Source organism: Schistosoma mansoni, assembly GCF_000237925.1.
Source record: "Schistosoma mansoni, WGS project CABG00000000 data, chromosome 1 unplaced supercontig 0076, strain Puerto Rico, whole genome shotgun sequence".
NCBI classification, from domain to species: Eukaryota; Metazoa; Platyhelminthes; class Trematoda; order Strigeidida; family Schistosomatidae; genus Schistosoma; species Schistosoma mansoni.
In genome coordinates this window covers 1,314,886-1,332,431 of record NW_017385990.1, presented here as the reverse complement: position 1 = coordinate 1,332,431, position 17,546 = coordinate 1,314,886, and the positions used below count along the sequence as shown (strand labels likewise).

At 36.8% G+C, this 17,546-nt stretch overlaps 1 protein-coding gene across 1 annotated transcript in view; it reads right to left on the bottom strand.

The window, feature by feature from the left end:
• Smp_176770 (dock-9, putative) overlaps nt 1-17,546 on the bottom strand; it is a gene marked incomplete at its 5' end in the record, with an annotated part of 121,428 nt that overhangs the window by 65,715 nt on the left and 38,167 nt on the right. Inside the window, 4 exons of the mRNA XM_018791786.1 lie at nt 1,661-2,050; nt 9,059-9,224; nt 14,195-14,682; nt 15,882-16,160. Of these exons, the coding sequence (XP_018645106.1) occupies nt 1,661-2,050; nt 9,059-9,224; nt 14,195-14,682; nt 15,882-16,160 (1,323 nt within the window). The remainder of the gene's footprint in view (nt 1-1,660; nt 2,051-9,058; nt 9,225-14,194; nt 14,683-15,881; nt 16,161-17,546) is intronic.

Sequence of the window (17,546 nt, the reverse complement as noted above, 5' to 3'; positions counted from 1 at the left end):
TTGTTTTGGAATCGGGGTTTTCCATCTCCCCTAGATGGACCCTCCATGTCCACCAACCAGGTTAAGGTGCTGAACATTCGCTTTTCGTCATCTTAATTTCGTAAACAGCAATGCCATGAGAATGCAGTAAGTAGGACTTCCTTGGCAGAGGCTATATACGCGTGTCTATGTGAGAGCATTTGGAAAGGGAGAGCGGACTCTCCCCAGGGCATTTGGGGGCTTAACAAGGTAATCAGTGAGTAGGTTCCAAGTATTTATGACCAAGAATAAACATGACTTATAAGAAACTCACACCATAAATCTTCTTCTATACACCTGGAAAAAAATTTATAAGCTTACTAGCACTAACAGAAATCAACAATCTATCAGCAATAAGTGTTAAAGTAATGTTTACTAACTTCACATTCACTTTATTACTATTAAATGAAATCATTTTGGGATCAGTTTCAAGATCTGAAAATGATTCCCCCGTGTTAGTGTGCTTATCAAAACTAGGACAATACAATTGTTGATTAATTTCATCTTTCTAGATGTTTTTTTGTAGATGATATTATCTAATTTCTGATAGAAATAAAACTTTTGAAATATTAAATCACCTCCTATCCTTAAGAGTGTTATGCCCCGATAACAATAGTGAATGGTAACTTTGGGATCCACTTATGGAACAATATTATGCATATAATTTTTATCGTATATTTGCTAAATAATAAAACTACTCATATTCATGTTCCTTTCATTGTGAGCTTTATTTTGACCCTTGAACCATTATTATACGATTTACCATCCCTGAGTTATACCCAGTCTATTAATTATTGCTCCCCCTATTCACAGCCACATTTGGCTAACTCTTGTACAAATGTTATTTTCCATTTTATTGGTACGATGTGCTCAGTCTGTTTGGTATATAAACTCAGTATGTTTGAAATACAATGATTCATACCACAGAGGCTGTTATTGGTGTTTTAGACTTAACTGGCTGGGCTAGGCAGAAGCAGGGTCGATAAGCACTCTAGACTGCTCGTACAGTTTTCGTGTGTCACTGTTCCAATCGATAATTCGCTGCTCTCTGATTGACGGTTTTATCACGTCATACATTACCAAGGCATCCACTCAACCACAAGATATAACAAAGAGTTTATAACAGAAAGTGAAACAGTTCATTAAGTTGCAAATTTATACCATAACAAACACTACTCACAAAAAGTCATGCAACCGAATTCAAACAGTTGTCTCGTAAACTTTCCTCTAAGATCATACTTACAAGTTGCTATGACCTAAATTGTTTTCCTTTGAAGTTTATCTGAGAAGTAGGCAACCAAGGGGTCAGGGATCACCTTCATACCTTAGACAACACTTGAAATTATTATGCTTACAATCAAATCCTTTCTTTACTTCCTAGTATTTCCTTCAAACTGACTAACTAACTATGAACATTAATGAAAGACAATTTTACAATGATTATTGATTGTTTTCTATTCAAAACTCAGTCAGTCAACTACAACATAGGACCAACTACACATATGCATCAGTCCAAGTTGCCTGAGCCTCATTAGCACAACAACATGAACACCGGATTCATAGAAGTAGTTACTTCAATGGTAGACTGATAAGTAGTTAACATATACACATATACAAACATACAAAATAAATGAATACTTACCCATATTTTCTTACTAATACATAAATATTGTGTCATTGATTTAACTATCAGTGTTAATAAGAACCAAATATTATTGAATAGATGTATCAATATATTATTAGGACAATGAGTATCGGACAAGAGTAGAATTAAACCACGTATAATAGAATGATGAATAGATGATAAAGGGAAATATTGATTAATGATAGATTGTGATATGGATAGTTTATTAGGTCTTCTTGTTGTAGATGGTGACGATGATGATGATGATGATGGAGGAGGAGGTGGAAGATTTAATTTTTTATTCAGTTGTATACCTTCTTCTTTTGTAGAATCACTAGTGATTGGTTGATTTCCATTTAAATAATGATTGATACATGTTGTTAATAAGTGATCCGGATTGAATACAAACTATGGAATGATAAAAAGAAAAAAACAACATTTAAAATATTGGATTATTTAACAAACAAGGGAGTGTATCGACGTATATAGTCAGTCAGTCACAACGTAGAACTTCGTACGTACTTACATCAGTTCAACTTGCCATACCACATCAGCAGAGAGATGCACTTATCGATTGGAATCCTATGGTGGTAGAAGTAAGAATAGTATAAGCATTATGTGAAAGATTAGGGTTTGAAGATCTTATTCAAGGAGTATAATCCAATGAAATAAATTTGAAAAGAGAAAGAGACATGAAGAATTCAAAATATTAGAATTTGGCAGAACACAAATAGTGGATGCACCTTCGCCATTGTAAACGATTTTGAGCCATGTCATTCAAGGTCTCTAACAATCGGTTGCTATCATCTCGTGGATCCCAACCAGGTAGTCTATACCTACCAGCATGGCTCAGTCCACTTGTCAGTGATTTTATGGATTTGTGCCATGTTTTGGTCTGGCCACCCCTAGCTTTCTTCCAACCTACTCCTACATCATAAAACATCGCTCGTCGGGGCATTCGATGGTTGGGCATACGTAACACGTGTCCCAGCCATCTCAACTGATGAAGTTTCATTACTTCATCAATTGATTTGCCATCCTTACTGTTAAGTCGGCTTACAGTAAACTCTATCACAGCCTCCAGAGGCTCATAAAGAGCCCAACCAATCAGCGATTAGTTAGAAGCTATGCTACTAAAATAACGAGGTCCTGATTGGCTGTTTAACACACTGCTACTATGGGAACTCAAGGTCTTTTAATTACTATAAAACCCCTGTTTTTCTGTACATAGATGAACCTTGTAGTAAAGTACTTCTCTCATACTCGTGTCTTCTCTCTGGTCTTCAAGTCGTTGAATAGTTCTAGCCTGGGGTTATCAGAATAGCTTAGGATCTGAATATAGCGTTCAACTTACAAGATATAACAGTGGCGACGGGGAAAAACTACAATCTAACAAGACATATCAGTGGCGATGAGAAAAAGTGACAATGAGTATTTCTTTAGAGCAATTTGAAGCTTATATGGAGCGTCAAGAAAAACGGTTTGAACAGTCTCAAATCAGAGTCATGGAAGCCCTTATGCAGAAATTATGTATGTCTCAACAAAACTCTGCTGCTGGTGAATTTCAAGTATCTCATACTGACTCAGTTATTAATGCAATCCATGAATTTAATTTTGATGGTGCAGCAGGTGTCACTTTTAACTCTTGGTTTAAGAAGTATGAAGATTTGTTCCGTATTGATCTCTGCAGACTGGATGACGCTTCAAATGCATAATACTTCTAAGAAAGCTTGGGACAACAGAACATGAACGCTATAGTGACTTTATTCTTCCGAAGAACCCACGAGACTTTAGTTTTGATGAAACAATTCAAACCCTGTCTCAAATCTTTGGAGAAAAGTCGTCTCTATTTAATATCCGTTACCAGTGCTTGAAGATAACGAAAGAATCAGGAGATGACTGGGTGAAACACGCAGATATTGCGAACCGAGAGTGCGAGAGGTTCAAGTTGTCTTCCATGTCTGAAGACCAGTTTAAATGCTTAGTATTTGTCTGTAGCCTGCGTTCACCTGAGGATGCTGACATCCGAACGAGAATCCTAAGCAAACTTGAGCATTGTCCCAACATGACCCTGCAGGAAGTGACTAATGAATGTCAAAGGTTAGTGAATTTGAAGCACGATACCTCGATGGTAGAAAACACTAACCAGTTCCCCCACGTTAATGCTGTTGAGAGAAAAGTCGTGCAAGGTTCCAGCACACCTAATTATCGTAATAACGGCGACAAACCATCATCTCCATGCTGGACATGTGGAGGCTGGCACTATAAGAGGTTTTGCCCGTATAAAGAACATTGTTGCAGTAAGTGTCATCGGAAGGGCCATATAGAAACCAGCTGCAGAAAAAGAAACTATAAACGACATTTTGCAAAATCTTACTTCAAGAAATACAGGTCTGGGGCATTAACGAAAAGAATTTTGGTATCACATAACAAAGCTCGAAGTTGCCGCCAGAGAAAGTACGTAACTCTGAATATTAATAAACACCGCACTCGACTTCAGCTTGATACGGCTTCTGATATTACTTTAATCAGCCCAGAAACTTGGAAGAAGATTGGGCGACCCACGGTGCGTCGAACTACACAAATAGCACACAGTGCATCAGGTGGAAAGTTAAATATTGTTGGAGAAATACCTTGCATTGTGTCTAAAGGTGCGGTAACAACAAGTGCAACAGTATATCTAACAAAGAAGCCAGCACTCGATTTATTGGGGCTTGATTGGATAGAAAAGTTGAAATTATTAGATCGTCCCATAAGTTCAATCTGCAACAACGTCACTATGTCGAATGTTGGGGACCCAACATTGTTTCGTGGGGGAGGATGAAGTCAGAAAATGCAGTCTGGATACCTACCCCGCTTCTTCAAAAAAAAGGGGAGGTGTTAAGTCGGCTTACAGTAAACTCTATCACAGCCTCCAGAGGCTCATAAAGAGCCCAACCAATCAGCGATTAGTTAGAAGCTATGCTACTAAAATAACGAGGTCCTGATTGGCTGTTTAACACACTGCTACTATGGGAACTCAAGGTCTTTTAATTACTATAAAACCCCTGTTTTTCTGTACATAAATGAACCTTGTAGTAAAGTACTTCTCTCATACTCGTATCTTCTCTCTGGTCTTCAAGTCGTTGAATAGTTCTAGCCTGGGGTTATCATAATAGCTTAGGATCTGAATATAGCGTTCAACCAACAAGATATAACACTTACCTAGTACCCGTTTCCTAACAACTGCATTACTTATCCGGTGGTCCCAGGATATACGAGCAATGCTTCGAAGACACTTATGATCGAATACTAGTAACCGACGAATATCGACGTATATAAATAGTCTATTGTCTGCAGATTCAGCTTCTTACAGTCAGTGTAGTCCTAACGATATTTAAGTGAACAGGTACCAGGTGATATATTCCAGGTCAGAGATACAGGATTCGAGCTTGTAGCCTAGTAACAACGTGATTACTATTAGTTGACCTAATTACTATTACTCAAAAAGAACTGAGCTTAATTTCATTTTTTATATTGGTTGTTTAAATCTTCCCATTGATATTTACGACCGCAATTGATAAGTCTTACATTGGCATATGTGCATCCTGTACGGATTACCTAGATATTGCCTTAAGCCACAAGTGCTACAAGCAAAGATGGATAGAAGCATCCAGCATGACACGCGTTTCGTCCTATTTCGGAGTCGTCAGCTGGGCGTATCTGCATCATGCAATTGAAATTCACTCCACTACTCGAACCCAACACAGTTTGCTTCAAACGTCATCGCGTTATCCACTTAGCTACTGAGTCTTGTTAGCCACTAGCTTGTACAATGGGGTAAAGTGTAAATTTATTTTTGTATTGGTTAAGACTGCAATTGATCAGTCTCTTATGGGAAGAAACGCGCATCCTGAATCTTAGTGTTGGCCACCATTCACCCCTGCTTATAACTGAGTTTTATACTTACAAATATCTTTAACCATTTTATGAAGATAGTTTTCATTACAAACTGTCAAAAGTTGAAGAGCATTGGATAATGGTTTTATGCCAACTTATTGGTTGACGATCACCAAATATTACAATATGATAGAATATACAAATAATTCCTGGCACAACAATTCAAACTGAAGGCTCACTATTAGATCTGATGAGTGTACGCTTTCTAAGTTCAGATCTAGTATTAGGTGTTGTACAACTGTTTATAGTGGTACTCTAGGTTATCTTCTAAAATGCTATAGAAACTGCTTAAAAATATTGTCCTAATGCCAAATACAATGTAGAACAAGCAAGTGGCTATGAGGACTCAGTGGCCGAGTGGATAACGCGATGGCGTTTGAAGTGAAAGTTACTAGGTTTGAGTCCCAGAGTGAATGTCAACTGTGAGATGCAGGTACATCCAGCTGACGAGTCCCAAATAGGACGAAACGCACGTCCTGGATTCCACTGCTAGCCACTATCCCCATTTCTGCTTACCAATGTAGAACACCGTTTTTCACTTTATTAACGTACATTAAACAACAAGGAAGTTAAACGTTAACACCGTTAAATGTCAGCTCATTGATATAATAATTAAGAGTTTGAGAGGTAGACCGAAGGTCTCTTTTACAAACACAACGAATGGAGTCATCAATACGCATTTCTGAGGAATACCATACTAGAGCAAATCTACCACTCAGCACTTCCAGATCTTCAATGGAGATCTAACATAGATCAGTTAAGGATTTAAATGATTTTCATTAATTTCATTATCAAGCCCTACATTTATCAATCCATAATCATTACAGCAACTTAAAACATCCGTAACTGAGTGGACTGAAAAATGTTATATGTTAAGGTAATGAACTTTAGCATCGATTACGATTGAAATACCTTCAGTATGAATCATTTGTAAATATGGAAGGTCATTTGAGAAAGGGGTAGAAAAAATACCATTTTAGGGTATCATGGTTACAATCGATACAATACAAGAAATAAAAGAAAATGTAAATAAAAGAAAATGTACGTTAGGTTAATTAAAGTAATGGTAATGATAATTACGTAACGTGTATATATAATAAGAGAAACATACTATTCTACAAGTAAACATTATGATTAATTATCAGAAGGGGGTTTTGTGGAGATTTTTAATAATTTTATATAGTTGAAATCATGATTCAATTGAAGCTAGACCACCATGGAAAACCTGGAAGCACTGTACGGCCAACTCGTCCTATTGTGGGACTCCTCAGCAGTGTGCATCCACGATCTCTCACTCGTAAGATTCGAACCCAGGACCTATCAGACTCGAGCTAGAGAGCACTTAACCGATAGACCACTGAGCCGGCATCCAACGGTGTTAATTAGTTATTCAAAAGATGATGGGAAGTTTAAAAATAGTTTTAAAAAAATTCAAAAACTAAGAATGAAACAAGACAAACATAAACACAACAGTTTCTAGTATGTAGTTCATGCATAGGATGAGTTGTTCAGACAAGCTAAGAATAATTTATTCAGATGCCTTGGTTTGCTTTTCCAGAGTTGATCTAGATGTTTTCAGTTATTTAAAGTAGACATGATCTTGCTCGTTTTGGAAGTGTTTAGGAATGAAAATAAAAATCGAGATAAATTCTTTTATTTTGAAAAGATTTTTATTTTATTTGAACACATAAATATTGGTAGAAAGGGGCACCAAATCAATATGCGCCACTTGATTTATGTGTAGGCTGTGATACTTCTCGAGTGATCAAACTGAAGCAGGTGGTTTTCTTCGAGAGCCACTTCCCATGCTTTCATCCAAAGGTCTGATCCATAAGTCAGTGGAGCAACATAAGGAGATGCTGTCCCATAGCAGCCAGTCATCAATAATAAGTTCATACACCATTTGTTCATTCAGGATCCTGGAGCTCATGTGCACCATTGGTTTGGAATCAGAATTTTCTAACTCCCCTAAGTAGATGCTTTGTATACACTAACCTGATTAAAGCGACGAATATTCATTTCTCATCCTCTCGATTCCGTTAAAGCTTCCACAACAGTGAGAAGGCAGTAACTAGGAATTCCCTTGCAGTGGCTGCATACGCGTGGCCATGTGAGAGCATTTGAAGAAGGAGAACTGACTCTCCCCACCCTTGGCCGTACCAGGGGCGTCAAAACAAAATAAACAAGTTTTTGAAAAGAAGATCATTATTTACGAAATACATAAGGTGGCATGAATAATGGATAAAGTGAATATTTTCCCAACCATGCTGGTATCTATCTACCAGGGTATATATATTCAAGTTTGTTTATGTCTATAAACTGTAAATCAACTAAGCTAAGACAGTGGATTGTTGTTGTCTAGCTTATAATATACATAATATTTGATAGATATGACAGAAATGAGTCATTTTCATAAATACCCTGATATACGATGACCATGGACCTTCATAACAATAATTTAGACGAAACAAAGGAAAGAAAACAATCATGTAGGATATTAGACGAATGAAAATTACGTATTCGCTTCTTTTCACTGAACAAGTACAAATAATTAGTGAAATGATCAAAATATTATTATGGACAGGGATGTTTGAAAGAGGAAACATCAACAAATTACAGAATATGAGGAAAAGTAATGTATGTGGTGGAAGTTAAAGGAGTGGGGGTCACTTCATGTCAACCACATATTGGAATAATCAAGCACCTCACAGAAAACTAAAAGAAAACTGGGGCTCAATGTAGAGAACCCTATTAGACAATTTTGATAAAGGATGTCCAGTGACCCACAAGGTGAGGAAACGCAGAAAACCAGAATTTATCTATATCGAACCAAAAAGATCATACACTGTCGTCGAAGGGAGCTAGTGATTATTCATTATTGTTTTTTGAATTTATTACAGTTGACTAGATTGGCCACATCTTGTAAGTATCACAACATCAGTCAGTTTTCTTAACGTATGGACTCAAACAAATGGTGGTTGAAACCTATTTTTGTTAAGGGAAAAAGTGTGTATAGAGAAATAAAGAAGCTACGGTGAACAACCGTAGCTATTTATGGGAAAACTGCTTCATTGAATTCAAAGTCTGTGAAATATTATCCTTTGGTTTTGTCCCTGGATTACTCTGCAAAAACACCATAAGCTTTCGGTTGATGTATGATACACGGCCGTAACTTACATCTAATCCTGTGTACTTCAGATTTCCACCCCAATTCTCAGTTTATGCATAATTGCACAATTCACTGTGAGTCGTGGTTATTCAGATTTTTATTCATTTATGTCTTTGTGTTAATGTGAATTCGGAAAAACATCGAAGACGAGAACTTAGTTGGATATTAGTCAGTCAAATAATTTGACAAATCAAACAAAACAACCAGTGGAATCCCGAATTTTCATGATAACATCTCTATCTACTCATGAGTAGTAACAACAAAGTGAAGTAAACTTTCGAAAACTGGAAAAATAATTTACAACTTACCTCCACATAAGTTTTCAACAAATTGTGTTTTACACGTTCACCACTTGATATGCTTGAATCAACTGCACCATCTAGACAAGTTGTATCATTTGTTGACTTGATTGGATAATAAGAATTATCATTTGGAATTTGTGCACTCAATTCAGAAACAAGCATAGCTAATGTACTAGAATTGGAAAAGTACAAAACCATATTTACTAGAATCTAAACAATACGGTATTTCATAAGAAAAGAAAAAGAATCCTAGCAAACAAACCCAATATATGGCTTAGAACAGTTAGTTAGTTACAAAAAAACCATTTTCACAATGTACAGTTGAATAAAATCGGATTCAGTAAAGTGTCATATAGCCCGAATAATTGAAATATTACGTGTTCGAAGGTACGTGACAGTTGACACTCAATCCATGTAAGTCTGCATCGCCACACTTCACCAGTAAGTTACTCGAACAGCCTCCAGTGACGGTGAGATACTTGAAATTGACTCAACATTAAGTACTGACCAACGTCATCTTTGTCTAACTCTTTGTTGCGGATGGAATCCCATCGATCATTTCGCGATGTGACTCGATATCTTGTGCACTACATTGAGCTGTTAAGCGCTTTAATGTAGTCGGCAATTTATTGATCAAAACCATTAGTAGGACAAGATAAAAATATGTTTAGTTGTGTGAAGATTGTTGAATCAATTGCTGATAAAAAAGTAGCTAATGTGAATGAGATATAAAATTAGATAAACGAGTCGACATATTTTGAGGTAACTAACACCATAAATCTGTTAGGTGTGTGGAACGTAGGATTTAACACATGTATATCTGTTCATGTTACCATACCACATCAGTACAGCGCGATAAAATAATAACAAGACAATTCCATAAGTATAGGTAGAAAAGCTTTGGTACAAAGGAAGAAAATAAGAGGTATAAGAGGATTTCAGAACTTATATTCTAAAGAGAGACAAAAAATGAACACGTCTGCATCATTGCAAACGATTATGATCCATGTCAATTGAAGTTTCTAACTACTAGTTATGATGATCGCACAAATTTATTTATTTATTTGAACACATAAATATATTGGTAAAAAATAGGCACCAGATACATATGCGCTGCACAAATCTCATTTGATTTGTGTGAGGGATGTGATACTGCTCAGGTGCCCAAACTGAAGCAGGTGGTTTTCTTAGGCGGCCACACCCCGAGCCTTTGACCTAAAGATCTGATCAACAAGGCAGTGGAGCATCGTGAGGAGATGCAGTCCCATGGTAGTCAGTGACCAACGATTGATTCATACACCATTTGTTCCCTCAGGATACTGGAGCCCATGTGCACCATTGTTTGGAATCAGGGTTTTCCATCTCCCCTAGGTGGACTTTCCGTGTCCACCAGCCCAGTTAAAGCACTGGACATTCGCTTTTCGTCCTCTCAATTTCGTAAATAACACCCCTGCCAAGAGAATACAGTGAGTAGGACTTCCCTGACAGAGGCTATGTACGCGTGGCCATATGAGAGCATTTGGAGAGGGAGAGCAGACTTTCCCCACTCACGGCCGTACTAGGGCATTTTGGGGGCTAAATGATACATCTTGTAAGTTGAACGCTATATTCAGATCCTAAGCTATTCTGATAACCCCAGACTGGAACTACTCAGCGACTTGAACACCAGAGAGAAGATACGAGTATGAGAGAAGACACTTTACTGCAAGGTTTAATCTTGTTACAGAAAATCATAGGTATTTATAGATGTTAGTGTATGTTAAATCAACATCCTATTTCAGCCAATCCATTAACGATATTTTATGCTACCGGGCAATAGTAGCTCGCCACGTTGGAACTCTAGAATTTTCCATTGTACTCTGATTGGATGGGGCTCTTGGGCTCCTTTTTGGGCCTCTGGAGGCTCCGTCGAAGTTCTCCAGAAGCCGACTCAACACTAAACCTAAAATGATCGAGGCTTCTACAAATATGTCGCCATGATGAAAAAAACTTCAAAACTTCATAGACGAAATTATAATAAAACAGAAACGTGTCAACATTTGAATTGTACGAAGTTAAAACTGATTAGTTAAACTTACTTAAGATAATTTTAACGTTTTTACTATTTGAGAGAGGTTAATTATTTGAACTTCTTAACAAGTGTTCCACTCTTACATCAGATGATCTCTAAAAACTGAAGTGTTTCCACATTTTTTTAAATCAACTAATCGATTAACTAGTCAAACTACTTATCATAAGTTCACTCGGTATTGTTTAGTTGAATCTCCTCATTGATATTTAGGACTGCAACTGATCAGTATCTTATTGGCATATGTGCATACTGTAGGAATTGCCTCTATGTAGAATTATAAGCAAAGATGGATAGAGGCTAGCAGTGCACAGTATGTACACATACTTATAAGAGACTGATCAATTGCAGTACTAAATATCAATGGCAAGATTCAAATAAACAATACCATGTGAATTTAAACTTCATCCCATTACACAAGCAAGTAGCTATCAAGACTCAGTAGCTCAGTGGATAACGCAATGGCGTTTGGATCGAACGGTACTGGGTTCGAGTTCCAGAGTGAACATTAACTCTGAGGTGAAGGTACATCCAGCTAACAAGTTGCAAATAGAACGAAACTGCATTCTACTGCTAGCCACTATCCATCTTTCCTTATAATACTTATCATAACATTAGTAAACAGAGTACATTGACAAGGACATCATTGTGTCATTAATAATAAATGTTATTTATGTCTTAAGAATGCCATCCCAGCGACTTTTATTGCAAGGATTTTGCTAACAATAGGAGGATTGGGTAAAGAAGCGGAGAACTGTTTAGTTTACGACATATATCGATCGATCACGACTTTATGGTTTACGTTTTAGAGATAGTGCAGCTCAGTAGTTCAAAACGTTATCAGATATGACTCATAGTAGAAGTTAATGGCTATCCCTATGGAGTCTTCTTTCATGTTCAATGATAAAAGTGAGAGCAACTGGTTAAACTGAAGGGAGTTTCTCCTCGTTCCACTGTTAACACAACTAACTACTGTTATGTATTATTTCTATTCATTCAATTATGTGTAGTTGTATTTCACTTCTCGCTCTCCTTTATTTCTCCTCAATGTTAACTCTGTTTATTTGAAGCACAAACTTTTGGGTGCTAAAATTGACGTGTATTGAATAAAATAAAACCTTGTAACGTTCAATTATCGATTAGCTCAACATACACAATTCAATTGATCAATTACAATAGATAGAACAAATCAAAATATTAACCAAGTAGGTTCATTAAACGTGATAAAAATAGTAATACGTGTGACAAGATTTATTATGGACAAACATGTGAAGAAATATCACGAGTTACTCTAGATATATTCTAATGCATTAAGTTGATGTATCATTGAAGTAGACGATAGGATATGGGGACTGGAAAGAACTGGAAAGGATTGTCTAGGATAGGGTTGGATGGAGAATGCTGGTGAGTGGCCTATGCTCCTCCACGAGGGGTAACAGGCGTAAGTAAGTAAGACGATAGGATAGATTGATATTTAAACAAAATGTATGACATGGAAAAGAATAGTGTAATTTGTTATTATTAATATATAAATAGTTTTACTCCTATCCACCCCCCCCATTATTTGGTTATGATTCGATGTAACACAATGCAATCTATATGAGTTTTAAGAACAGTTGGAGGGAATGGTGAATGGAAATTACTTGACTTGGATTTTGTTGGAACTTATTTCTAATCAATAAACGTTAAATAACTTGATAAACAGAAGGGGTTTTTGTGGAGATTTCAGTATTTTTAATAGTTGAAATCATGAGTTAATTGAAGCTAGACTAACATGGAAAACCTGGAAGCACTGGACAGGTGTTTCGTCTCTGCATGGGACTCCTCAGCAGTGCGCATCCACGATCCCGCCTTGCAAGCGAGATTCGAATCCAGGACCTTGATAAACATAAAGCATTTTTCCCGCTAGTTATTTCAGCAAACTAACTTGACAACAAAACACAAATGTTAAGAAATTAGACACCAATTGTAGTAGCTGTATCTATTCAAAATTACTTATGAAAGTCTTCCTTAAGTTTACAATTCAACTACATACATAGAAAAACAGAGCAACCAAAAATTCATCTGAATGGTAGTATTTCAATCAAAATTCCTTGATTCGATTACCACCGCTTATAAGCCAATACTTGATACAACTATATTATCATATGTTTTTTAAAAGTGATTGGGTTTTTCTCTCTAAATGACCCACCGGTTTTTCAGTTGCAGCGTAGAACCTGCTATGTAGGCAGGTGTACATTGGTTCAAGTTGTCAAATCCTATTAACACAGGGAGATGAAACTATTAGAGCGAATCCCAAATTAATAAAGTTAGTCACAGTATTAGTGATAATAGAGAAGACTAGGTGTCCACATCTATGAACATGACTCTGCTCAATTTTTAATGGATCCATGAACTGATCTAATGTTTCTGTTTGGCCACTCCTGACTTCCTTCCAACCTACTCCTACATCAACCATGATTGCACGTCGAGACAGGCAGTAGTTGGGGATGCGTGACACATGTCTCAACTACCTCACTTGCCGAACAGTCATCACCTTATGAACCGAATTTCTATCTTTGCTTAGTAGTACCTATCCCTAACCAGGCGTTGCTTACTTAGTGGTCTCGAAATACATGAGCAATGCTTTGAAGACACATATGATCGGATACTACTACTCTACAAGGATATTCTCTTCTTGATGATCATCCAAAATAAAGTAAAACGAAGCGAACTACTGTGCAGTAAAGTTGTCCTATGGTTGATAGATAGATACTTCGCCTACACAAAAAGTGATGCAATTCAATCGAGCTTTTCTCATTCATGCCGAGATTTCCTCAGACACCAGACCATTAGAACTGATGAGACTTCAAAGATAAGTGAAAGTGTCAATAATCTCAACTACTTTACTCTCGAGTAATTAAATTTTTTTCCAGTCATTATGTACCCTCCTGAAGAGTTAAACATGCATAATATACATTTTATGATTAATTGTTTATATATACAACATACAAATGAACACATTCAACTTCTTATTCTCCCATTATGTTAATCAAAAAAAGGTGTATTTAGTGTACTAGAGGAAAATAACTCACCTAATAGCTGTTTTTAATACATCATCCGGTGTACTATTATTACTAGTAGTAATAGTAGTAGTATAATTTGTTGTATTTGTACTCGTCATCATAGGATTATAATTACTTTTTAAACTTTTAAACCATAAATATTCCGAAGTATCAGCGGTATTACTAAGATCTTTGTTCATTGAATCTGATAGCTGAGTTGTTTGCTGCTGCTGCTGCTGTTGAAACCATTTTGCACTTGTTTCAGCACTAAGAATAATAATCTCCATGAATTGATTAAGAATAATTGGTAGAAATTGTACTAATCCAGTTGGACTAATTAATAATAATGCTTTCATAGCATTACATAAGTGTAAATGAATGGATGTTGCATTGTGTAGTATACTGTTACTAGAAATACTGACATCTGTAACGCTGATACGTTTTGAAGATGATGATGATAAATCAAGATTATTAGATTGTATTACAACAGTATCATCACGAAATGTAACATGATTTTGCTGTGGAAAGTTAAAAAAAATTTTTAAATCCGTAGAAATTCGCGATGGTATATTATGATTAGAAAGAATTTGTAAAGAAGCTTCACGTGAAGCGATGGTTTAGTGATTGAAACATCCTTCCGATTTACATCATGGACTGAGTTTAGCTGGGCAATAGCTGAAAACCAGGAATTATTGGAAAATAATTTCGCCCCAGTATAGGACTCCTAGGTTATGCGCATCCACAGTCTAATCGGGGACAGAACTCATGACCAAAAGTCTCTCACCAAACGCTTCACTTCTAGACAAGTGGGAGAGTATCTAATGCCGTACATACATAATTTTAACCAATTTGTGATATTGTGTATCATCTTCCATTGACTGTGGAGGATAACAGTATCGCACCCGACATGACTGAACTTCAGTGATTACAGGTCTCCAACGCTTGTCCAGCCAAGATCAGTCATGGATGCAAACTATTTGAATTCTAAAATCTACACAAAATTCATATATGAATATTAAAACATTTTATTGACACAACCATCGGTTGTGCAACTGAAATATTAAGTTTAAGGCAACTAAGTGGTATTACTAATCGTATTCGTAAAAGCCTCTCTGAAAAAATGCAAAAATAGCAAACCCTATAGCACTCGAACCTATAGAACCCCACGGTCTCAAAATCAGAAGACTGGAGAAGTGCTTGTTGGGTAAGAATCAAAATGTACAGAAAGTCATGGGAATGCATAGATATTAGCGTTAGTTGTAACATCATTATAATTCAGCCAATCCGAGAAAGAGGCAAGTTATGCTACTGTCAAATCGTAGTGTGCCACGTTGATATTCTAGAAAGCTCCATCACGTTCTGATTTGACGGAAACTCTTCGGCTCCCTTATGGTTTCTGGAGGCTTCGTCTTAATTCTCGGAAGCCTTCCTAATAGTTTCCAACGACTCCCCCACGAAAAGACATTGGCGCAGTGGCTTCCCGTAGCATTGAAGGGATTTTTCCTGTCAGAAGAGCCAATCGGTTTCACCAAGTTCGAACATGGCTGGTACATTGTAACCACCACAAAACAATATAATTGATAAATAAGTTAAATCAATTGAATTTAGACAGTGAGACACAAAAAGAGATGATACAGAAATAGAAATCTTCACTATAAAGAATTCGTTCAACTAGCAATAGTTGAACATATCACCGGGAAACAAATAAATAAGATACCTTCTGTTTATCTGTATTATTTGTTTTCGTAGATGACAAATACAACATCCTTGGTAGTAGATCACTACAAACACGAAAGAATTTTGATAATACTGGATCATGTGTATAGATAGATGATAAAGGTTTCAAATCAACTTTAAATAAATATTTCCCATTATCAATCCAAGTGATATCAATGGAATTACCATTATTGTTATTATTTGTAGAATATGAATTGCCAATATTGAATGGTAAGCTAGTTCCACTACTGGTATCATTTAAATTTGAATGACGAAAGTTCTAGAGAAATTCAAGATAAAACGATTAGTGTAAAAAGAACAATCTGATAGTATTATATATATGAATATTGAATAAAACGTTTATTCTTATGATCATTATCAGTGTTGGATGCCGGCTCAGTGGTCTATCGGTTAAATGCTTTGGAGCGAGACTGGTAGGTCCTGGGTTCGAATCTCGCTCGCGAGTGCGGGATCGTGGCTGCGAACTGCTGAGGAGTTCCATAATAGGACGAAACGGCCGTCCAACGCTTCCAGGTTTTCCATGGTGGTCTAGCTTCAATTGACTCATGATTTCAACTATGAAAAATACTGAAATCTCCACAAAAAACCCCTCCTGATTATAATCATATGTTCACTAGTGACTGACTTCAAGATACATATTATAGATTTCTAGTGGGAAGCAGTGACCAGTGGAGTTCAATCACGTCTGTTGTAGAGATATCAACTCACTGAAGATAATTGGTGAACGGGTGCTCAAACTTCGTGGATTGGTTGAAGTTAGACATTAACATCGTTGGATGCCGGCTCAGTGGTTTATCGGTTAAATGCTCTGGCGCAAGACTGTTAGGTCTTGGGTTCGAATCTCGCGAGTGTGGGATCGTGGATGAGCACTGCTGAGGAGTTCCATCATAGGACGAAACGGCCGTCTAGTGCTTTCAGGTTTTCCATGGTGGTCTAGCTTCAATTAACTCATGATTTCAACTATGAAAAATAGTGTTGATTTTACAACAAGAATGAAACTTGAAAAAAAAACTAATCACACTAAAAACTAAAGTAAATGAATTAAACAGTTCAATAACCTGTTTAATCAATTAAAACAATGTGATGATTGTGACTGATTGGATAGTGAAATGTTCGGGACCATTAAGCAATTCTGACTATAAATGACCTCCTGTAGAAATGATACTGATAAATCTATGAATATGTGATATTTATCCAGTTCTTTTATTAATCATTTAACTCCATTGATAAAGTTACAATGTACAATCATGATCCGTAGAATCACGTAATCGATAAAAACGTATACAAACATGATACTGGCTATTACTCATTAACCAATGTCCTGGTACAGCTGAGAGTGAGAAGGGCCCGCCCTCTCTCTCGAAATGCTCTCATACGACCATGCGTATACAACCTCTGCCAAGGAAGTCCTACTCACTGCCTTCTCACAGTGGCATTACTGTTGTTTACGAAATTGAGAGGACGAAAAGCGAATGTCCGGCGCTTTAAACGGGTTGGTGGACACGGAAAGTCCATCTAGAGGAGTTGGAAAACCCTCATTCCATGGGTTGATATGGGCTGACTCCAGTATCCTGAGGAAACGAATGGCGTATGAATCAATCGTTGGTCACTGGCTAACATGGGACTGCATCTCCTCACGGTGTTC